Raw genomic sequence first — 24,582 nt, forward strand, 5'->3', positions numbered from 1 at the left:
TGGTTTGTATCTTTACTTTCCGGACAAGCCTTGTACATGTGGTATAAGACTTTACCTTTTAAATGATTAAAGATTTAATACATTGATGTTTTACATTCATGCAGAAAGAAAAATAATTTTCATCTGAAATTTCTCAACTCTGGTGGTGAATGTGATCTGCTTGGAAATTCAAAATTTGAAACACATTCAAAGTACAGGGTGGTCACGAATTAAGGGGGCACCTTCTGTCACTGTAACTTTTGTATTAATTGAGCTAGTATTTTTTTCCTTTTCGTCTTTCTTTACACATATGTAAAATCTAACCGACATAGTGGAAGAAGTGGATGTTGTTTAGAATGGCAGCAAGCCACCTAAGTATTGAGCAGCAGGTCAAATGTGTACATTCCATTACCAATAACGTGTAGCTGAAGTTCCGTGATGAATGCTGCAGGAATGTGGACCTCTAGCACATAAAAGTAACACTATCTCAAGAATCAACAAGTTATTTGATGCAACTGGAAGTGTTTCAGACCTGAAAAATCTGGTAAGCCATGAACAGATTGAAGGAAAGCCAATTACGTCTCCAAACTTGCATTAATTTAAATGGAGCTCAAATTGATAATTATGTGGAAAGCAGATAAAATTGTCATTGTGATGTCTAAGTTACTGTCTTCAGAAAATAAAAAGTTGCCAATATTATAAATATGTTCTCATTGTTAAATGTAATTGATGATCAAAAGGCACCCTTTAATTTGTGGCCAAACTGTAATATGCTGCATTAGGATGTAGAAATAATTTCTTTCCGATAAAGTTTTCTTTATTGAAACTGTACTAACCTAACCTAACCTAAATTAAACATGGAAGAAATACATACTTCAATCCTCTTTTCAAGCTGCACTTTCTTGTCAGCATCTCTCTTCAGGTCATCAGTCAGTCTGTCAATCTGCTCTTTTTTATCCTTGAGAGCTTTGTTCAGTGACCTACAGTGGTGAAAAAAAATAACAAAATTGAATAATCACGAGAAAAGGAGAAGATTATTAAAGAATTGCAAAGTTTGGAAGGCTTAATAAGACTACCAACTTTATGCACACACAGGATAATTGGGACTGGACCTACAGTTTCAAGTGGGGTCTGAACCACCGTATGCCTCCACCAGATATCAAGCCAAGGATCCACTGATTACAAAGGAAAGACTTTACCACTGTGGCATCAAAGAAGCCATATGTATGTTACCAAATCCAACAGAATAAAGCAAAAAAGTAAAGTGCTCCCCTGTTCTTTGCACCATGCCATGAAGGTATGGGGTTAGGGCCCCACACTTTCTTGATCTCGGCTGAGCTGGTGAGCACCACGCCCCTGCCCACCTTTACCTCCCAGAGTTTCCTCCAGGTACCCACTTTATATGACACTGGGTGGGGGCGGAGCAAATTGAACAGATTGAAAAAGTCCAGGTTCTCCCTCGCTGGGGATCGAACCTGGGTCTCTCACATGATAGTCAGACAAATTAGAACAGAATATGCAAATAAAACAATATTTTACATTGTGTAGGCGAAGTTTAAATATTTTTGCAATTAATTGGACAGTCAACAAAAACAGCAACTGGAAATACGAAACTTTACCTACACAATACATCACTGCACCAAACCATGAATATAGACCAGTGGTTCTCAACCATTGTGTGGCGACAGCACAATAAATTCTTTTTGTAAAAGTCAATGCCGTGATCCCTATAACCAGGGTGTCTACCCATCAAGAATGTCAAGAAATCAACAGGTAGGTCAAGAATGTCAAGAAATTATGCTTGTGGTCAAGAATTTTTACTATTTTTTACAGCACAGTGAATTTACATTCATCTGTACCTTTACTATATTGAGTTGCGGTTAAGATTTATTCACTTTGTTTCTTAAGAATTGTATTCTTCTATGCGTGAAGTTTTGTAAAAATATTAATTAAAGTAATGTGCCCATTTCCCATTTAAGATGGTCTGAAGCATCAATTTTTACATGCATTAATAATTAAAGAGTTGAAATCTCTCATTAAAGCACAGCTTCAGTATTCATCTTAACAGGCCCTGTGGTAGAGGCTTTCCATTATATAAAAATATCTATTTTCTTAATTTCCAACTATTCCTAAGTAGGGCACGATTAAATAAATGTTAAGAAAAAGAAAAAGTCAAGAAAATGGAAAGGAAGATGAAGAAAATGTCAAGAATTTTGATTGATTGATTTAGTTTATTTTACTTCGCGTTTTGTGCCTCTTGGCTAATTTGCGAAGATATGGATGAGTGATGAAATGATGAAACTGATGAATGGAGATTCACAAACAACCAAGCCTGAGCAGGATTCGAACCCGGGACCCTTGGCGTCGCAGTGCGATGTGTCAAGAATTTTGGATTCGTTATTTTGATAGACACTCTACGATAACGATAACAATTTAACTAGTAAATACTAATTCAGGTACTCACGTTTTCTGCGAAGCTGTTTTAAGTAATTTTCTATTAATAACAAGGATGGTGGCAGTGGCTACCGAAATTAATAGAAAATTACATAAAATAGATAATTCAGGTACTCACGTTTTCCGCGAAGCTACCTTTATTCTTAACATTAAATATTAATAAATGAAATGTGGCATAATCATAAAGGGTAATGGTTTGGCTTTAAATTCATTTTTAACCACCAGAGCTAATGAAATCTTGTAGTGTCATCAGGCCAACATTAACCTATTACGGCCCAGTGGTTGAGAAACACTGATATATGTATGTGCCACTCTGTCTTGAGTTTCAGCAACCGACTGACATGGACAGGCTTGCCCATGTATGAGAGGAACTCAGTTGTGACGCATGTGTGCCACGTAGGCTTCTCACACAGAATATCTGTCATCATGCGGCCATGAAATAAAAAACTTTGAATTTGCCCTTCTATTCCCACATAGCACGTTACTGTATCGCAATTCATTAAATTGATCAGAATGATGAAATGACAATCGGAAACATACATGGACTACACAATACGAGCCCCATAGAGGATTATACTGACCATAACTCCAGATACCAGACTCTCCCTAGTCTGCAAAATGCAATCCAGGGTGGAAGGGAGGTTGACATTTGTGTCTTCTCAGAAGAAAGGGTCACACTTAATCACATTAATCAAACAAGAATAAATATCTGATGAAGGGAGCATGTGCTTTCTGGAAACATTACATCAAGAATTGTGAACTGGAAGAGAAATAATAATAAAAAGAGATGAAAATCTTGTACCGTAATTCTTTCTGAATCCACTGATCCCTCTGCTCTTTGGAGGTGAACTGACTTCCTCGTCCCTGCTTCGCATACAGCTCCTTCCGCTTCTGTTCCTTCAAACCCAGGCTGAAAGAAACCACAACAACAGTTCACTATTACCAATAATTTTAAACATTATTAGTATTCTATAACAACTACAAATAGCATCTGTGTGTACACAAGCAAAGATGATTTAAAAAAGAATTGCACAAAAGTACTGCTGGTGACACCTAGTTTTATTTTATTTTATTTTGATTTGATTTATTTTTCTTCGCTTCTTGTGCCACTTTTGGCTAATTTGCGAAGACGGAGATGAGTGATGATATGATGAAATTGATGAATAGACATTACAAACATCCATGCCCAAGCCAGAATTCGAACCCAGGACCCCTGACGTCGCACCACGATGTGCTAACCAGTCTGCCACTGGGGCCGGCAGTTACACCTAGCGTGAGATACACCTCTTATAAATAAAATCCAGTGGAACCCTGGGTTTAAATTCCCGGATTTTATATTTTCCTGAATTATATTCATTCTTCTTGTTCCCAATGCTATAAATTTCTCCTGGATTTTATATTTTCCTGAATTATATTCATTCTTCTTGTTCCCAATGCTATAAATTTCTCCTGGATTTTATATTTTCCTGAATTATATTCATTCTTCTTGTTCCCAATGCTATAAATTTCTCCTGGATTTTATATTTTCCTGTATTATACGCTATCTTGTTCTTTTCAAAAATGTAAAAGCAAGGTTCCACTGTATTTTACATATGTTAAAACATAGTAACAGATACCCATGGATGAGTTTTTTTTATAAACATGCAATTCTCATTGTTGCAATTGACTACAACTCCACAGATTAAGCTCATTTGCAATAACATGAAAGAACTTAAGATGTTCACGAGATGATAAACCATAATATTTGATAATAAATAACTAAAGTTTTTTTTTAACATTTCATAAAGTAATATAAATTGCTTGAATGTGTAACCATAAAACAAATGAAAGGCAAATAAGTATGGGGAAGTTTCAATTAATGTGTTGAATATGTTGTCATGAAGTTATCTATGAAAAATTACAAAGAAAATTTATTCAAACTTTCAAATACTTGAAGAAATCTTTCGAAAATGTATTCTGTTTTTAAAATACAATAAAAAATTGTTATACTCATGAATAGGATACGACAATATTTATCGTATTCAAAAAAAATAAGAACACTAATTGTCAAAAATGAAGACTATGAATTTGAAGTCAGGTTTGAAAAGCAATGAACAGTCAAATATACATACTCTCTTGTACATTCCTCCTCCCTTCTCTTCATTTCTTCATATTTCGGCTTCAGCCTTTCCAGATCTGCTTCTTTCTGTGCAATTGTCTCCTTCAATTTATCCAGTTCTTTCTCTGCTCTTTCCTAGGGAGAAAAATATTATCATTAGAGAGGGACTTGTGAATTTGAGAACAGAATAGTGCTGATCAAAGCTTTTTTAAGTCCACTTTATGCGCAGATATGCCATTGGGACTGTCCAAACATGTTTGAAGCGGGATCCACCCATTATGTGCCTCCACTGGGACCCAATCATTTTCAGGTGACAGCGTTATCACTTCACCATCAGAGAGGGCATACAATGGATGAAAATCACATCAAGGGGATGAGGAAATTTTAAAAATGGCAACAATCAATTTGAATGCCGCATCAAAGATGCTTTATTAATGAATGTGACTACCTCACTTGGTTATTGCTTACTGCAAGCAATCCTCTTTCGTTTTTTTCTTTTCAATCTTTCAAGCATATTATCCATGCATTCTAGCATAAATGCAAGCTTATCTTCTCTTCCATCTATTGAAGAAGGTAACAGGTTCGCAGTTGTAAATTTGAAGGTTCAACATTTGAATATATTCTTGGTGGCTGCACTAAATGCAGTTTTAATACTGTATCGCTGATAATCCGTATTTTAACATTGTAAAATTAATTTGTTTTCAGATTAATTTCGAAGGACCACTGCCTTCATTAACAAAGGTTACGGCATCTGGAACAGAGATGATAGTGTGTTAGTGCTTTGTTCCCAGGTAGTTCCAATTTCTCCTGTCAGGTGGCACTGGTGGGAAGTGTTTCTTGGCTTCAGACAGCTCAAGGGAGGCTATAAACAGAGAACTCAAGCCACGAAAGCTCCACCAATGCAACCAGATGGCGGAAATCGAACTACTGCCATCCGGGAACAAACAAAGCAGTGATGCACATCATAACCTTTGTTAGTGAAGGTACTGGTCCTTCAAACCTATGGATGTCACAGGATTTTTCCCAGGGAGGAGCAAGCAAGGCATTCTTTTAAAGAGAGGAAAACGAGGCACTTTTACCTTCATAACAGTATTGTTATTATATTCCTGCAATGCCCTTGCAATAATTAACATGTATTACTGTGACTGAAATGAGATTTTATGTGTGAAATATGTACTTTTGGATGACTCATTTTCGGGGGGGGGGGGAGTGGCTCCCCTTTCCCTCTCCTTCTGAACACCCATTTTAAAAATTAGTCGGAAAAACCAATTAAATTTGGAATGCAGAAACAGAAAACATCACAAACTATACAATATTAGGGTACATTCATATCTTGGGAAGTGAGAGATGTGGTAGTAAATAAATACAGAGAATTGAATTTTTCGGATCCGGATCTGTTTGGCCATCCCACATGAGCACTTCTTTGGAAAGTAAGAATGTTTTTATAACATATTGTTACCTGCTAATATACATATATATATGTGCGATTTGTAATTAATACACTTACAAGGCAGGTTATCTAAGTGTCCCCCTCCGATTTCCATAAAATTAGGCAGGTGTATAGAGGGGCCCAAAGGAAGAAGTACATGTTTTTGTGTTTCAGCTAAAAAACTGTTTTAGGGGGCAACTGACCCCGAAACCACGTAAATATGGCATAGGAAGAAACAGGGGCCATAGGGTCCCTCTATACACATGCCAAATTTCATGGAAATCGGACGGGAACACAGGGGTCAGATCCCCATGCCAATTTGTCCTCATCTTGACATTTGTGGCAGGTTTTGCCCCGTAAAACAGTTTTTTAGCCGAAGCAAAAAAACACGTGCCTTCCTTTGGGCCCCTCTATACACCTGCCAAGTTTCATGAAAATCGGAGGGAGACCCAGGGGTTAAATGCCCACATCAATTTGTCCTCATTTTGACATTTGAGGGGGGTTTGCCCCCTAAAACAGTTTTTTTAGCTGAAACAAAAAAAACATGTATTTCTTCCTTTGGGCCCCTTTATACACCTGCCAAGTTTCATGGAAATCGGAGGGGGACACAGGGGTCAAATGCCCACATCAATTTGTTCTCATCTTGACATTTGAGGTGGGTTTTGTCCCCTAAAACGGTTTCTTAGCCGAAGCAAAAAAACATGTATGTCTTCCTTTGGGTCCCTCTATACACCTGCCAAGTTTCAAGAAAATCGGAGGGGGACACAGGGGTCAAATGCCCACTTCAATTTGTCCTTATTTTGACATTTGAGGGGGGTTCACTCCCTAAAACAGTTTTTTTGCTGAAAAAAAAAACACGTATTTCTTCCTTTGGGCCCCTCTATACACCTGAAAAGTTTTATGGAAATCTGAGGGGGACACAGGGGTCAGATCCCCACTTCAATTTGTCATCTTAACATTTGGGGGGGGGGGGGGTGCCTCCTAGAACAGTTTTTTAGCCGAAACAAAAAAAAAAACACGTATTTCTTCCTTTGGGCCCCTCTATACACCTGCCAAGTTTCATGGAAATCGGAGGGGGACACAGGGGTCAGATCCCCACTTCAATTTGTCCTCATCTTAACATTTGAGGGGGGGGTTGCCCCTAGAACAATTTTTTTAGAAAAAAAAAACAACTCGTATTTCTTCCTTTCGGTCCCCTCTATACACCTGCCAAATTTCATGGAAATCCAAGGGGGACACTTAGATAACCTCCCTTGTTAGTCTTACACGTTGTTATTATATAATACTGCATATATTATAATGTTTTACTTTAATTTTTAAAACTGTAACTGTAGAACAATTGTATAATTTTTGTATAACATTTCTATCTTGTTAAATGTGTTAAAGCTTTCATCCTGGAATGGAATGTCTCACATTTATGTGTTTCCATTGACAATACTTTCGAATGAATACATATTCGTTTCAATGGAATTTACAAAATTTACAAAATCATCTCTGACATTTTATGTTAAACAAGTAAGATTATTTTTGTGCACGAGTGTGTTAGCCGATGAGTAGCAAATTATTTTCAACACTTGAAAAAATCTTGTAGGACTAACAAATGAAAAATTTCTTTGTAATCCAAGATCATAATACCTTTTAAGGTGTGGTAATATTATAATGGGATTGAGATCCTTATGTGGATCCAGATCCGGATCAGTTTGGCCAGCCCTAGTCCAGTCCCTTATCATAACAAAAATAAAAGCGTGTCTGAAAACTAAAATTTCCTTACCTTGGTTAAAAGCTGAAGCTAAAAAGGGCGCTCAGCACAAATAAGGACAAAACAAAGGACGACATAGAATTATCCTGGCCATGGGGCCAGTCGCCAGAGCCTCGTTAGTCTGCAGTCCAGGGTGTACTATGTGGAAGTGAGGTTAACTATTGGGTGCATTACATGGAAGGAGCACCCCTTACACCCCATAAATATGGAGAAACTCAATTTACTAAATTTTTCTAAAAAATGTTTTTTTTTTTTTTTGCTGTTGTTCTATTAATATCAGTAGCAATTGACATCATCCTTGTTGCTTGGCGCAAGTTGCAGCAAGTTTCATTGAGGATGGTAGCAGCCGCCACTGAAATGAATAGAACAAGGGCAAAAAACCAACTCTGTACAGAAGCGGGTACATAAGTTTCTCTGTATTTATTAAGGTGTATATTTGTTTTCTTTGAATAATTTATTGAAACTGACCATATTCATTTTGACACTTGTGTATTCGTCATATTGTAAGCACCTACAATTGAACTACAAATTCTGAATCTGTAATGTTCATTCCCCAATTGTAAGTTTATTTCTTGTTGCCTTTTTTATATTGTTTCTTCTCATGTACTTATACACAGTGGTACAACAGTGTCGTCATTTTGCACACTATTTTTTTCCTTCCACTGGAACCCACAAACTACACGTTCAGTATGTTACCCAGGAAAAACATTAAATATTAAAATATGTACCTTTGACTTGTTGTCGCCCATAACTTCATCCAGCAGATCCTTTATCGTCAATTCCAATTTAGTCTTCTCCTTCAGCAACTGCTGCTGCTCGGCATTCAGCGTGTCCCTCTCCTCCTTGGCTGCCTGCACCTTCTGCTTCAGATCCTTCACCTCCTTGGATAAAGACTTGACATTTTCCTGAGACTTTTGCAGCTGACCGCGATACTTCTCTTGTTCCGCTCCCGAGTTTTTACGTTGGTTCTCCATCTGCAAAAAAAAGATTTAGACCATGATTGTTCACAATTTAAATAATACAGCGTGTCCACAATGAGACTCCAACATTTTGAAAGTCTATAACTTTTTCATTTCAGATTGTACAGCTGTGATTCCGGAAGAAGCAGAAACTCAAAAAGTTTATGTGGTAACGTTTTAGTGCGTGCAATAGCAGTAGTGGCACTGCAACAATCGATTGTTTGAAAATGGAGATTATAAACGAGCATGCACAGGTTGTGTGGTGGTATGCAGAAACAAAATCAGTTATTCAAGTACAACGAAACTTTCGTCGTGTGTACAATAAGGATCCTCCAACATTCAAGACTATCAAGAAGTGGTGTGATCAGTTTTTGGCGACCGGCAATGTTTTGAAAGGACATGGCGTGAAATCAACCGAGGCACCCATGTACAAGTGCACTGAACTGAATTTTGTGAGTTACACTGAAAACTTGATGAGTTACATTATCATTTTTATGTATCGTAATTATAGTACACCAAACTTCCAGAATCATAGCTGTACAATCTGAAATGAAAAACTTATAGACTCAAAATGTTGGAGTCTCATTGTGGACACGCTATCTTTACCAGGGATGGGAGAACTTTTATCGGTACTCTCTTGGTATTGGTCGATATACACATAGAGGGGAACCATGATAATCACGGGGACTATGAAGAAAAAAAATACTTAAAATGGAAAAAATTGTACTGAGTTTGAATGTATAAAGTGAAAATATGTAAAATCGAGGAACATAAAAGCAGCATTCCACCATATTATGTTATTTGTAAATTACTGATATTTCCACTGGTACTAAAGTTCAAATCACCAACCCTGAGACCTCCTGTAAACAAAACCACGTGCATGCAGAAAGCATCGCAAACTCATAGAAGTAAATAATCCACATGAAAATCCAGCATTGTTACAGGATTTATTACGTAAGGTAAAACAATGGCCAATTTGTAGTATGGGATACGCTGCCCCAAATGACGTCTCACTTTAAACCCAATGCTGTTTCTTTTGTAGTTATTGCTTCACCTTTATGGTTAACTCTTTGCACCAGTAATCATTTCCCATAAATTTGGCTTCTTTCTTGCATGCGAATTGAATATATTTTACTTGCATTTTCTTTTAGACAAAATGATATAACATGGTAATGTATATTTCTAAGGTTTGATATAGATAGGAGTGTATTTGAAATTTGTTTGTAGATTTTATGTAAATTGTATCTTATGTAAATAAAATATATACTGGGCATAAACAGCCATAAGCAATGCTGTAAGTCCAATAAATATATTGATGATGATGATCAAAACAAGACAAAGAAAGTTTGTAAATTTATTGCAGTTGGAAACTTTGACAAGCATCCTAATAACGATTTTTGTTCCACCAAATATAGTGCACTTCGTAAAATAACTTGGTGACATGGCAAGGTAAGATAAGTGTGAACATTTTGTAGGAATATGCATTGTAACTTTCAATGAGCTTAGAGATTTGTGTACATAATGATATTTTAGAACATTGGTTATTTTCTAAAAATAATCATGTGAACAGCAAGGAAGTAGTGCCACTTTCAACATGGTGAGTTCTATGCATGCGGGAAAGTCTCAGTGTTCAGTGATACATCGAATCGGTGAGATGGTTTGTTTACAGAAGGTCTCAGGGTCGGTGATTTACACAGTATATGTAAAAATAAATATACGAGGGTTGGGGCATAAGTCATTGCAGCTTTTTTTTTGCGAGAATGCAGGGCTGGCATGAAAATCTGAAATATACAAATGGAAGGAAGCAGTCTATTGTAATGTGGAATGTAAGAACAATGCAGATCATGTGTACTACGTGTAGGAGAGAGAAGTGAACAAACCATCCTTAACCCATCCGCTTACCTAGTCGTCGAATCGACGGCCTGACTGGACGTTCGCTTCCCGTACCTAGTCGTCGAATCGACGGGTTCCCGATTTTCATCACGTAGTTCCTTTTTCATTCAATAGATGGCAGAGGTTGTATGATCTTTCAAATCTATGACGTGTATGTTTGTGCTGCTAAGTTTTTCATACCATTTCAAGCGTGATTTGTTCAGTAATTTCTCATGTAAACAAACCTTCATTTGTTACGTCTTGCAAACATGTTGCATAAGAATGTTGTAGATGATTCTGCGATTGAAAAGTTGCTTTTCGATAGCGAAGAGGAAAATGTGGATTTTGGAAGGGGAGATGAACACGGGGGTTCATTTTGGATTTTGGAAGGGGAGATGAACACGGGGGTTCATTTTATGTTATTGAAATTGAAGAATGTAGTGAAAGTGAGGAAGAGGTGGCTATGGCAGGAAAAATATAAAAGGTTGAGGAATGGAAATGGAATGCAACGATGTGTGTGATCAAATTTATTAGGCGAGTTTCTAATTATCTTTCAAGCAAACTGCGTATGTGCATACTTATTACTATACTTCCACTTCAATATATAAAATTTTCACGTAAATTGCTTGGATAGTTTAAACAATATTTGACATCTTGTCTTGCTGTGCAACCTTCACGGGAGATAGCCAAATTTAAATGGTCTTTCATGGTAAAAAAAATTGGCATTTAAATGGTAAGCGGATGGGTTAAAGTTAACTGGATTTTTTCCTGCGCCACTGGATTTGGTTATTTTACTTCATTTTTCTGTGACTTTTGGCTAATCATAAAGATGAGGATGAGTGATGACATGATGAAATTGATGAAGGGACACTTATAAAGAACAACCATGCCCAGGCCGGGATTAGAACCCTTGACCTCTTTAAAGATAACATCGTGACACCTGTGTTTACAAGTCAGAAAGCGTACGTTAGCATTACAAGAACAAAAGAGACACATACTACGGGACATTATTTGCCAGTTTCCACCAGCTCCCTCTGGCATTCTCCCCCGAAGAACAGATATTTGACATATGAACAATGTTCATACCGTGGCATGGCGGTTGACTCAACAATGAATTACCACTGCCCACTGTACAATAACCATTCATCACACTGCCATGAAGGGATGTGTCTACATACTGCGGGTGCTATGTTCTCCGGGACATTCAATCATATTGTGGCACCACTGTTTAACTTTTAGAAAGAAAAAAAATAGTTGCCATGACATATGCCCCAGCCCTCGTAACAATAGAATAAACAAATATATATCATACAATTTAATACAAAATTCTGTCATTTTATTATTATTATTATTTTTATGGATATAAACGTAAAATACATATACTCTAGTTTTGATACCTAACATCTAAATATTGGTCATGGAAACGTACAACGACTGGGAGTTTGTTGTGCTGACCACATGTCATCTCGAAACTGGACCATCATCCACCTCTTCTGAGGTATGTAGGGCCTGTCTAGGACTTGCTTTCGCTCGCTTCCTCCAGACTCCTGGGACAGAGTATAACTAATTGGGAACCATGAGGTTGGATTGAATTGGATTGATTTGGTGTTTTAAGTCCACTTTATGCACAGTAAGGCTAATCGGGACTGGACCTACAGTTTAAAGTGGGATCCGAACCACTATGTGCCTCCACCGGGTATCGAACCCGGGACCCCTTGATTACAAGGCGAAGACGCTACCACTGCGCCATCGGGGAGGCCCTGGGAACCATGAGGTAACTAGCTGCATGACTAGATGTAATTTTTAAAAAGGCGGAAAGGGTTTCATGAGGGCTGTAAGGGTACCTTTCACATCTATTGTAAACGCAGAGTATTTACACTAAAACAGAAAGAGCTTTCAACAAACGCAGAAATATGAGGATAAAGTGGACTTAAAACATACAATGAACATCTATCTCAGAACTGAAAATCTGCATTTCACATATAGGTAACATATCAATTAGCTCGCTAAACTTCCTAAAATATGAAGCAAAGTTTTACCACATTATTTTTTAGGCTGACATGTAGTAGGTAGGCAGTAACCCTCAAGAGCTGTTGAGCCATGGGCTATTTTTTAAAAGGTCTAAATATACAGTTCTTTTCAAAATATTGATAGATTGATTTGGTGTTTTAAGTCAACTTTACACACAATAAGACTAATCGGGACTGGACTTACAGTTTAAAGTGGGATCCGAACCACTACGTGCCTCCACCAGTTGTCGAACGCAGGACCCCTTGATTACAAGATGATGACGCTACCACTGTGCCATCAAGGATGCCCCATGATGAAATAGATGAAGGGACACTCCCAAAAAACACCCATAACAAGGCTGGGATTCGAACCCAGAACCCCTGGTGTTGTAGCATGCTGCACTAACCATTCTGCCACAGAGGTTGGCAATTGCGATGATTGAGATGAAAACCTTGGTTTTGTAGCATGTTACACTGACCTTTGGTAATTCCAATAAGGTGACTGAAATCTAATCATTATACCGGTAAATAATTTAAGCATGTGCCAACAAATATTGTACAGACTTACGTCATCCAGTTTCTTTCTTGTATCCTTCAACTCTCGATCATGGATTGTGTATTCCAGCGAACGTCTCATCTTGTCCCACTTCTGGTATTCTTTCAGCTCCTCCTTTTCCTCTTCCAGAGTTTTGAGACGTTCCTCAATGGTCCGTAAGAATTCTTCTATTTTATCTATTTTGCCTTCAGTTTCTGCAAAATGAAATTGTTTATTACTGACTGTTGCTATATAACCTTACCAAAAATATGATGAAAGTAATTACTGTATGGAAGGGCTCACGATACCCAAATCAGTACAGTATTTCATTTCCTTCGTGTTTGGGGAATAAAAAACAGGGTATTATAGTAAATACTCGCTGATAAATTTTCATGGTGTCTACATCACCAGGTCTGCAAAACTGCCAGGTGACACTTTTGGAAAATCTGGATATCTGCAAAAAATCAGACATTCTACCAAACCAACATAAAAAGCCAGGTTAAATAGGCGTTAACTTCCAACATTTCAAGCAAATCCATTGCTATCATCAGGGAATGTGCTGGTAACCCGAGAACACTCGACTGATTTGAATTACTTTACTTTTTGCCACTTTTGGCAAGTCGCAAAGAAAAGTAGACAACTACTACATGTTTCTTCTTTGAACCCCCATTGGGTATGATGATATGAATGAAAAATATGTAGGTTGGAGATTTAATAGTGGCAACTCTGCGTACATACACCATGAAACTGAACCAGAGCTTCTCGCTTATACCACATGTTACTTTGATACCCAACCTACCTTCCAGTAAATGGACTCTTCCATCCAACACTATGCGCAGTGATGAGAGGAATAGAGTATCGTTTGAGTAGCCGGTCTAAAGTAATGAAGTCACAACAATGTTTTTGAAGCAGGAACAGTGGAGTTGGATAAACATTGAATGAGGCAGCGCAACAATGACATCAAGGTCTTCAAGCGGTGCATCTGCATTGCCTGAGACCCAGTTTTTGAAAGAAGAGGGGACACTTTCTGCTGAATCCTCCCATCATTTTGGAGGACAACGATCAGGCGCATGCAGCGCATCCTGTGGCTCATTTGTTAGCTCGATGGGGTGGCATGTGTTCTACCAGCCCCTGTGACTCTCATTTGATCCCTAAGATGAAGGAACCACATCCTGGCATTCGCTTCCGAACTGTTCCAGCGATTCTTCACCATCAACAGAACAGTCACTGATACAGAAGGGTTCCCACGTGATTTCCCTGAGTTTCCCAGAGTAGTCAATACACAGTGCAGTATTGTTTATTTTTTTACAATAGCCTCCATTTCCCCTCATAGACATAACACCACCACCTTATTATTATTATTATTATTATTACAGATGAGATGATTGATTTTTGGGTGCTTCAGCCTTTGTGGCCATTTTGCACCCTTCTAAGTATATGCGGAAAATCACCTTATCTATAAACCTTTACCTTATACCTTAAAATTAAGAAATGTGTGTAAAGAGACCTTTGAGAAAGGTTAAAAATGCAAGTTGTAAAGGGACTTCCACAGAACATACACAAAAAAAGGCAAGAATAGTCTAAAAATTCCTCAGAAACAGTGTAAAAGGCCCGCTCTTCTCAAAAAAGAAAAAAAAAAACATTTGGTAAAACATTGTCATCTCCTCCCAACATGAATAGATGATAAATCATTGGAAAGGTTAACACTCTAATCAGCACATGCGAGAAGAATGTGCCGAACACTTAATACAACGTTACAGGTATGGCACAGCGGAGGGTCCAGCCCTTGCAGAAAAATGGCAATGTGCGAGATGGCTGTGTCAGATTTGAAGCAGAGTTAAGATGACATTCTCGGCGAGAGAAGGAACACGAATAAGGTGAACGAGAAGGTCGCCATCTGCATCAGCAGACTTGCCGGTAGGATCAGCTCCTTTGTTCCCCTTGATGCCTACATGACTGGGAACCCAGCAGAAGAAAACTTGATTGATTGAGTTGGAGTTTTAAGTCCACTTGATGCACAGTAAGGCTAACCGGGACTGGACCTACAGTTTAAAGTGGAAATCCGAACCACTATGTGCATCCATCGGGTATCAAACCCTTGATTACAAGGCAACGATACTACCACTGCGCCATCGGGAGGCCCTAGCAGAAGGAAACTAATTGTTACTCTATTGGTATGGGCATATATGTGTGTCAGTAATATTACTGAATTTTAGCCATATTTTATTTCTTTAAGAATAAAAAATTACAATTTGTATGTCATGGTTTTGTGAAGTAAGAATCATTTGCAATTTTGCATTGGCTCAGTTATCGGAATCAGTAAATGTTATATCAGTAGTTTATCAGTACCAGGAAATACTTCATATCAGTTCACTTTCTGAAATCAAACTAAATGAAGAATCCCTGTGCACATATACTGTAATTAAGGACTACGGTTACAGATATTTGTTTGAGTTAACATCTTTTCCAACTGTATTGCAGTGCACAAAATAACATTCCAAACATATCACATATAGAACAAATATTTACACACTTTTGAGAAACAGAAATTTACAAATGGACACAATATTAATTAATCTGTAATGTAAAATAAACATATGTTACAAGCCTATGTCTTTAAAGCAGCGTGTGTGAAGAAAATCAACAGGTAGCAGCATATTCTAGCCCTTCAGATGTACTTCACGGTGACTCATTCATCAATTTGGTGATTTTCCCTAGGAATTTTACCTTTCTCAAATTCCCTGAGATTTCCGGTTTTTTACAGGTGTGTGGGAACCCTGTACAGGTATACTTCGACTTCCACATTCCTGGCAACGTGTTGTACACAATGCTGGTGACTACATCGAAGAGCTGTAAAGGTTTCACAGAGATATCTCTTTTGTATCTTTGTAAATAATAGTTGCCACTATTAAATCTCCAACCCACATATAAACTTGCAAAATACCTTACCTTTTAAAATTGCCTTGGATTCTTCACGACGTTCATCATAAACTCTCGTACCAGCAACTTCCCTCAATAGCTTTAATCGGTGGGAATCTGGAGCCGTGGCCATCTGATTGATCTGCAAGAGACAACTCATAAGCAATATAGAAAGAAAGAGCATTAGCATAATCAGGGGTAGAAAAATACCAATTACCCAAGCACCTGAATTTTCAAATTCAATTCTAAAAAAATATATTTCTTAAGTTTGCTTAACCTGCAAGGATGCACATTACCCAGCCGGTTTCGAAATATATTTTTTTTATCACTTCCAGTGATAATCTGAGGCCATCCTTTTCGGTACCATTCCAGTGAACCCTCCTGAGTGTCGGGACCTTGAATTGGCTGTTAGTTTGTTAGTTATGCTCACAGGGCCGTAGAAACACTGCCTGGATAATATGCGCTCATATGCTTCAGTTTGGTACTTCCAACATGTTAGTTTTTCTTCATTTTTATCAAATATGTGATTCAATGCAAATGTTCAAAATTAATACAATTAGATTCATTTACATGCTTTAAAAGAATCAAAATTCTGACTTAAGAAGTATATATATATATATTTTTGGTATTTTTAATCCCGCACGCATCCTTACATTATGGCAGAAAATACTTGTATTACAGTCTTCTTTTTTCTCATCATTACTCAACTTTATCTCTCCATAATGAAATAAAAATGTTCGAACTTAATAAAATTAACCTAATCAATGAAGGATTATAAATTACATGTTTCAAAACAATGCTTGAGGGTATATTTTACCCAGCATGTATCCATACATCCTAGCAGAGAGAATGCATTCTGCCGGGTTAAGGAAATTTCATTTTTTTTTCACAGTTGCTAGCCATATTTTAAAATCTGCAGCGATATGGCAAGAGTTGGCCACATATTGGAGCTGTTACCAGTTGAGCCTTCTTCAGGAAGACCACTCCGGAGCTCAGAATTAATTACTCTTAATCCATTTATTTATTTACTTCTTCTTTTGGATGGCGAAGTTAAGGCACAAGCCTTTTCTTACACTTAACCATCTCTACTTTACATTTTACAAATTTAGTTGAAATACCTAACAGTTTAAACTAACTAACTAACTCTCTAGCCTTCTTAAACCCGAAGGTTCATGGCTGCAGCAACACAGGCCTTCCATCTGTCCCTATCTTGAGCAAGATCTATATACTCTTTTCCATCCCTACCGATTTCCTTTAGGTCCATCTCAACGTTGTCCCTCCATCTTCGTCTTGGCCTTCCTGCAGGTCTCTTACCATCTGGTTTCCCAACAAGAATCCTGTAAACTCCTCTTTCCTCTCCCATTCGTGCCACATGGCCTGCCCACCTAAGTCTTCTTGATTTAATTATTCTAATAATATCTGGACATGAATACAAATTATGTAGTTCTAAATTATGTAACCTTCTCCATTCACCTGTCTCCTCATCCCTTTTAGGTCCAAAGATTTTCCTAAGGATCTTATTTTCAAATACTCTCAATTTATGTTCCTCTTTTAATGTAAGGGACCAAGTTTCACACCCATATAATACTACAGGCAAAATTACTGTTTTGTATATTTTAACTTTTAGTTTCTTAGATATTAAACGAGAAGACAAAAGTTTATGAAGAGAGAAGTAACATGCATTTCCTGAATTAAGCCTACTTTTTATTTCCTCTTTAATATAATTTTCATTTGTTAATATTACTCCTAAGTATTTGAATTTGGAAACTGGTTCAAACGAGTTGTTATCAATAGTTAGATTTTGATTATTATTACCTAACACTTGGTTTCGGCCTGTAAGCATATATTTAGTTTTCTCTTTGTTAACTTCCAAACCTATCTCTTTAGCAGTTTTGAAAAATATTTTAGCATTATTCTTAATAGTATTTATATCATCCCCCAGTAAGTCTACATCATCTGCATATGCTAACAACTGAGTCACACCATTTAATTTTAGTCCTTCTTTAGTTTCTTTTACCTTCCTAACAGCATATTCTAAGGCAAAATTAAAGAGCAATGGAGATAATGCATCTCCTTGTTTTAACCCATCATGAATTGTAAATTTGTCAGACATATTATTACCCACACGAATTTTACTTTCTGTTTCACTGGTGCATATTTTTATCATACTAACAAGCTTCTTAGGTATTCCAAACTCTACTAATATATTATATAATTTATTTCTTTTGACCGAATCATATGCTTTTTTGAAATCAATGAATAGCTGATGGACATTTTGATTATATTCCCACTTTTTTTCAAGTGTCTGTCTGATGTGAAAAATTTGATCTGTAGTTGATCTGTTACGTTTAAATCCACATTGATAATCACCTATAATTTCATTAGCATATGGGGTTAGTCTTGTTAAAAGAATGTTAGATAATATTTTGTATGTTGTTGAGAGTAGAGAAATTCCACGGTAATTATTGCAGTTCATTTTATCACCTTTTTTAAACACAGGAACAATTATGGATTCTTTCCACTGTTGAGGGATTTCTTCTTTATTCCATATTAAACAAATTAATTTATGAATTTGACATATTAATGAATTTCCACCATATTTAATTAACTCAGCTGGTATTAAATCAATGCCAGGTGCTTTGTTATTCTTAAGCCTTTTAATAGCATCTTTAACTTCAGTCAAGTTAGGTTCTGGAACTAAAGGTTCTGCTGTGTGTACTTCATTTACTTCTGATTTATCTCCTACATGGACATTTAAAAGGTCATTAAAGTAGTTCTTCCATCTATTTAGAATATCGCTTGGGTCAGCTAGAAAATCACCGTCTTTATCTTTTATCAAGTTTACTTTAGGTTGCCACCCCTTTCTAAATTCATTTACACCTTTATATAAATCTCTGATATTTTTATTTTTGCTGTTTGTTTCAATTTCGTTAATTTTGCTTTTCAAGTAATCTCTTTTTTTACTTCTAAACGTGCGGTTAACTTCTCGCTTTATTCTATTATAATTGCTTAGATTTGTATCATCAGAGTTATTTAACCACCTAAGTCTAGCCTGATTTCTTATTTCTATTAGATTATGACATTCATTATCAAACCATGGCTTACTTTTTCTTGGTTTATGGTATCCTATAGTTTCTTTAGCTGCTGATTCTATTGCATTACGTATGTGCTCCCAATTCTTATTTACGTCTGTTTCATTTATATTTTCATCATCATTTAAATCCTGCAAAACATCAAATCTATTTGACAGTTTGCGAAATATAAAACATCAAAATACCAAAGAAAATAAAAAAAAAACACCAAAGAGAAAAAACATACAAAAAAGAAAGAAGAAAAAATGCAAAAAAGAAAAAAACACAAAAATACACATATATGCTGTAAGAAACGTAAAAAATGCACGTACAGCATGAACACACACATAACAAAAATACTTAAAATACAGAAAAGTCGGTCGGTGTTTGTCCTGCAAATTTAGATCAAGAAAGGTTTCATTTTCATTTTATTTTCTTTCCTTGTTTTCAGTACTGGTAAGTTGCCTCCAGAAGATGATTTCTTAATTTTGATTTGAAATTGCCGAGTCAAGAAGAGTTTCTTATGTCATTGGGGAGGTCGTTCCATGCTCTGGTGGCAGTGACAGTGAAGGAATTTGCGTAAAACGCTGTCTTGTGGGAGGGGATGGTAAGCAGGGAGTTGTTTCGTGAACGGGTAGCAAAGGTGTGTCCTGTATTTAGGGGTTGAAATCGTGAAAGTAGGTAGGGGGTTCTCTTGAATCCACTATTTTGTAGAGCGCTCTAAGAGCGTGGATGCGACGGCATGTTGACAGGTCGAACCAGCCTAGGTCTTTGAAAGCTGGGGTAAGGTGGTCAAAATGTTTGAAGTTATAAATTCATACCATTCTCGTGTTAATTTATAAATTAAATGTTTTAAGATCGCATTTCAAAATGTGTTGCTTCATCTTAGTTTGATTCACGGCTTTCTTAGCCCTAAAAATAAATATCTCATTCATAGAAATATTGTTAATACATAAATACTATACAAAAATACATACCTTTCCCTGCTTGACAATATAGTAAGGATTTGATCTTGAGAAGCCGGCCGATTCCAAGAGATTCATAACATCTGATCGCGGCACCATCTTCTTGTTCAGAAAATACTGGTCTTTCTTGGCACCAATCACACGACGCAGGAATACTTCATCTTTATCAATCTACATGTGAGAAGAGAATGAAACAAACATGTAATACAGGTAGAGTAATAAGCAGAGGTGTTCACCCTCCGGAGGGCGACCCTCGTGAGGGCAGACCTCACCCTCACCCTCACCCTCCGGAAGACTTGTGAGGGTGAGGGCGGTGGAGGGCGAGGGCGAAAGCGATCTCGGAGGGTGAGGGCGGTGGAGGGCGAGGGCGAGAGCGATCTCGGAGGGTGAGGGCGGTGGAGGGCGAGGGCGAAAGCGATCTCGGAGGGTGAGGGCGGTGGAGGGCGAGGGCGAGAGCGATCTCGGAGGGTGAGGGCGTTGGAGGGCGAGGGCGAGAGCGATCTCGGAGGGTGAGGGCGTTGGAGGGCGAGGGCGAGAGCGATCTCGGAGGGTGAGGGCGTTGGAGGGCGAGGGCGACTGCGATCTCGGAGGGTGAGGGCGGTGGAGGGCGAGGGCGAAAGCGATCTCGGAGGGTGAGGGCGGTGGAGGGCGAGGGCGATCTCGGAGGGTGAGGGCGGTGGAGGGCGAGGGCGACTGCGATCTCGGAGGGTGAGGGCGTTGGAGGGCGAAGGCGACTGCGATCTCGGAGGGTGAGGGCGTTGGAGGGCGAGGGCGACTGCGATCTCGGAGGGTGAGGGTGGTGGAGGGCGAGGGCGACTGTGATCTCGGAGGGTGAGGGCTGTGGAGGGCGACTGCAGTCTCAGAGGGTGAGGGCGTGCGGAGTGAGGGAAAGTGGAGGGTGTTGGAGGGTTAGGGCAAGTGGAGGGTAGTGGAGGGCGATGGAGGGTGAGGGTTATGGCGGGGCCAGATCGAGACACGAGGAGATAGGATTAAATTTAATTTATTTTTGTTTCAAGAATAATTATAAATTTCCTTCACCCAATAAGCGATTCATTCGGTAACGCGTCTGACTACCATGCCAAAGGTCCCGGGTTCGATCCAAGGCCGGTTCAAATCCGGGAAATTTTCTAACGTTGTAAGGGGCCCCGGCGCCCACCCAGCATCGAATAACATGGGTACCTGGGGGAAACCCTGGGGGGTAAAGGCGGTCAGGGGCGTGATGCTGATCACATCACCCCCACTCACGACCGGATCAAGGAAGTGTGGAGCGTAACCCCCGCATCCCCTATACGCCTTCATGGCGTGGTGCTAAGCACAGGGGAGCACTTTACCTTTTTTTTACTTTACTTCACCCAATATAATGTATCAATTTTTCGATAATATTTTGTTCCCGTTGTAATTTACATCGAATACTATTTGACCTGACATCGAATGGAATTGAAGCTCAAAAAGAGATATTACGATTTATTCCTGATGATCTCGTACAAATTTCTATGAGCGTCAAATGTCTATTTCTGAGGCATTAAGGCATTAATGAAATTGACGCCTAATTCTAAGAATTACCTGCACCTGCATATTCCACCCTGCTGGTAGTCAGTGTGCGTGCCTATGGAACCATGAAGAATGCGCTGGATGATTCATAGAAAGCGTCCGCGGGAAGGGAAGACTGCTGGTACTTTATTTAACGGCAGATATTTTGATATTTTCACTTGACTAGAAGAGCTTTACTTAGACACAGAAAAACAATCCAATACGTTTAAAGCCCTTAATGTATAAATACCTTATAAGGGTAGTAATATTCGGAGATATTTGAATCCATATGTAAAGTAAAACCACACACAGGTACCAACTAACTTCTAGCCATGATTTTTGAAACAAAAATAACACTGGAGAACAGTGAAATTGCGGCACAGTGTTTGAGAGCTAATTTAGGGCAATTTCATGCTGCTGAATAATGATATGATAATATATTTCCTGAATTGGCTCTAATTTATGAAATAAATGCAACTAAACCAAAATGGCGGAAACATAAGACATACATATAAATGAACTTCCAACAACAATTTAATATTTATTTTTGTGATTACAATCATTATTATAAAAATAAATTTATATAGGCCTATGATCATAATAATTAAGAAAATATGTACACAATGAAGTAACAAACTATGTGAAACGTTTTCTATACGATTTCCTGCTGTATTGCTTTTTAGGACAATCCCTCTGTAAGCTCCAACAATAGTCGGCCATCATGTGGCGATCCCACCGTCCCTGGTACCTTTCTTCCGTTATCCTTATATCCTGATGGAACCTTTCTCCCCGTTCTTCACTAAAATCACCAAGGTTCTCAGGGAATCTGTCAATGTGGCTATGTAGAAAATGTATCTTCACACTCATATTAGCTCCCAATTTCTCAAAATTTTTCAACATATTTCCAAATATATATCGCGGTAGTTTTCTGGTCTGCGATTCCCCAAAAAGTTTTTGACGACGGACACAAAGCTAAGCCAGGCCTCAGATTCGATGTAAGACATGTAAGTTGTAAAATTGGCATCATTTATAAGCGTACGAATTTGTGGTGGTCCGTCAAAGATTCCTGCCTTCAATTTTTCAATACTTAGTCCTGGAAAAGTGTGGCATATATATTTGAAACAATCAACACTTGTATCTAAGGCCTTTACAAACTGTCTTATCAACCCAAGTTTAATATGCAGTGGCGGAAGGATGATATTGTCCCTATCTATCAGCGGTTCATGAATGATATTAGCTTTTCCCACTAATATTTTCCCTTGGGGGCCAAACTTTTATCGTCCAATGCTTTTCTCTAGCACGACTATCCCACAAACATAGGAAACAGGGATATTTTGTGTACCCACTTTGCTGTCCTAGTAAAAAATTCACCATCTTCAAATCCACACACACGAGCCACTTATGTTCAGCATATTCAATTTTTTTCTAAAACCATTTTTATGTTTTGGTATTCTTCCTTAAGCTTTCTTGAGTGTCCGATATATTGCCTAGCAATGCTTCATAAGTTGCCTAGCAACAATTTACAAATAAATAAATAAGTTTCTTAATGGGAATTTCAGCCCATTATCAAATTTTGATATTACCGAGAAAAGCGTAGAGTAATTTTACCTCCTACATTTTCCATGGTGTGTTTATTTTTATAACTGGAGTCAATTCAACTGAACCAATCATACAATTGGCAATCACAGCTGTTTTGGGTGCTGAAACTCTTATTAAACTTTATGCCACAAAATAAAATCTTTTTTTGTTCCCCAGTGTAATCAATGTTGAAAAAACACATGCCTTCGTTTTATTATTTTTTTTTTTTCAAATTTGTTTCATCTTTTAAAATCCGTGTTTTAAATGTGATTTAGTGCTTAGGAATGTGTGTCTCTTCTGGATTTGAAAGGTTTATGGGACATTCCATGTCAATTCAACCAGACCATGCTACCCATGATCTCAAAGTTTGATGAAATTTGACAAATTTAATCCTTTCATGGTGGTGAGAAAGGACCTTTTCTTTTGTGTCTTACTTGCCTGGTTTCATATTTATAGCCCCTCTAACTTTCAGTGATTCATCCTTTCTTCCGTTCACATAGCCTCCAAGTATGAACTGCGCTGTCTTCGAGAAATAATCCTATCCCTCTTAAAAATTATTAAATCTTTTTTAAACTTTACTACAATGTTAACCAAACAAATAAGGATTCCAGAAAAATATATTTCAACAGTTCACATTTATATTTTAGTACACTAATGAATTAATAAAATAGTATTTTCTATTTTTCTTTGGACCGAAAACATGGTTTACTAAAATTTCAATTATCATTGAGAGGGAAAGGTGCAACATCAACACAAGTATTTTTATAATGAACTTATATGATCTAACTTACCCAGAAATAAAATTGATAACTTTTTCATTCCTTCTGAAATTTTGACAACTTATTTCTGATTTTTTTAAAAAATGGCTACCGGAGTATATATTATTCAAATTAACTTAAAATCTAAGATTTTAGCTTCAAAATATCATTGAAGCAATTTTTTAGAGTATAAAATTTTAAATAATTCCCAGAAGGCGGGGCACAGGAAGTCGTGCCCCTTCCTTGGAAATTGAAGGTCAACCTAAAAATATATATTTCACATATATAATTTTATTTGACACAGTCGTTTGCGTTTATTTTTAAATGGATATCGCAGGGACATATGCTGGGTTCGGAAAGTGACTTTTTTAAAACAGTTACAGTTAAAAAGTAACAGAGTTACCTGTTTTAAAAATCATTAATTGGAATAAACTAATATGTGAAGACTTACATGCATTTTATTTATGCTTCTGGCTGGTTCGAAAGTTTTAATAAGTCTTAATTGTATAAGTCTTCATATATTTATATTATTCATTAGAGGCGGAAAGTATTCCTGTAGGGAGGGAACAAATTATCAATTATTTCTAGTGGAGAGGGGGGATCGAGTTTCAAATAAGAAAACCTCTTTTCGAATTCCCCATAACAACAATAAATAACATGTCATAAT

At 37.6% G+C, this 24,582-nt stretch overlaps 1 protein-coding gene across 2 annotated transcripts in view; it reads right to left on the bottom strand.

Annotated features, from left to right (window-relative positions):
• Window positions 1-24,582, bottom strand: part of SMC3 (structural maintenance of chromosomes 3) — a 77,108-nt gene that overhangs the window by 40,859 nt on the left and 11,667 nt on the right. Inside the window, exons 1-7 of one of the 2 annotated variants that reach the window (XM_083143220.1) lie at window positions 20,062-20,215; window positions 16,044-16,155; window positions 13,128-13,309; window positions 8,448-8,693; window positions 4,545-4,666; window positions 3,236-3,343; window positions 854-959 (exon numbers count right to left, since the gene is read on the bottom strand). In XM_083143220.1, the coding sequence (XP_082999346.1) occupies window positions 854-959; window positions 3,236-3,343; window positions 4,545-4,666; window positions 8,448-8,693; window positions 13,128-13,309; window positions 16,044-16,155; window positions 20,062-20,148 (963 nt within the window). In that variant the 5' untranslated portion in view covers window positions 20,149-20,215. Of the gene's footprint in view, window positions 1-853; window positions 960-3,235; window positions 3,344-4,544; window positions 4,667-8,447; window positions 8,694-13,127; window positions 13,310-16,043; window positions 16,156-20,061; window positions 20,216-24,582 lie in introns of those variants that run through there. The other variant, XM_083143221.1, reaches the window with a different exon arrangement.

Source organism: Lepisma saccharinum, chromosome 21 (assembly GCF_977018435.1).
Source record: "Lepisma saccharinum chromosome 21, izLepSacc3.1, whole genome shotgun sequence".
Lineage (NCBI taxonomy): Eukaryota > Metazoa > Arthropoda > Insecta > Zygentoma > Lepismatidae > Lepisma > Lepisma saccharinum.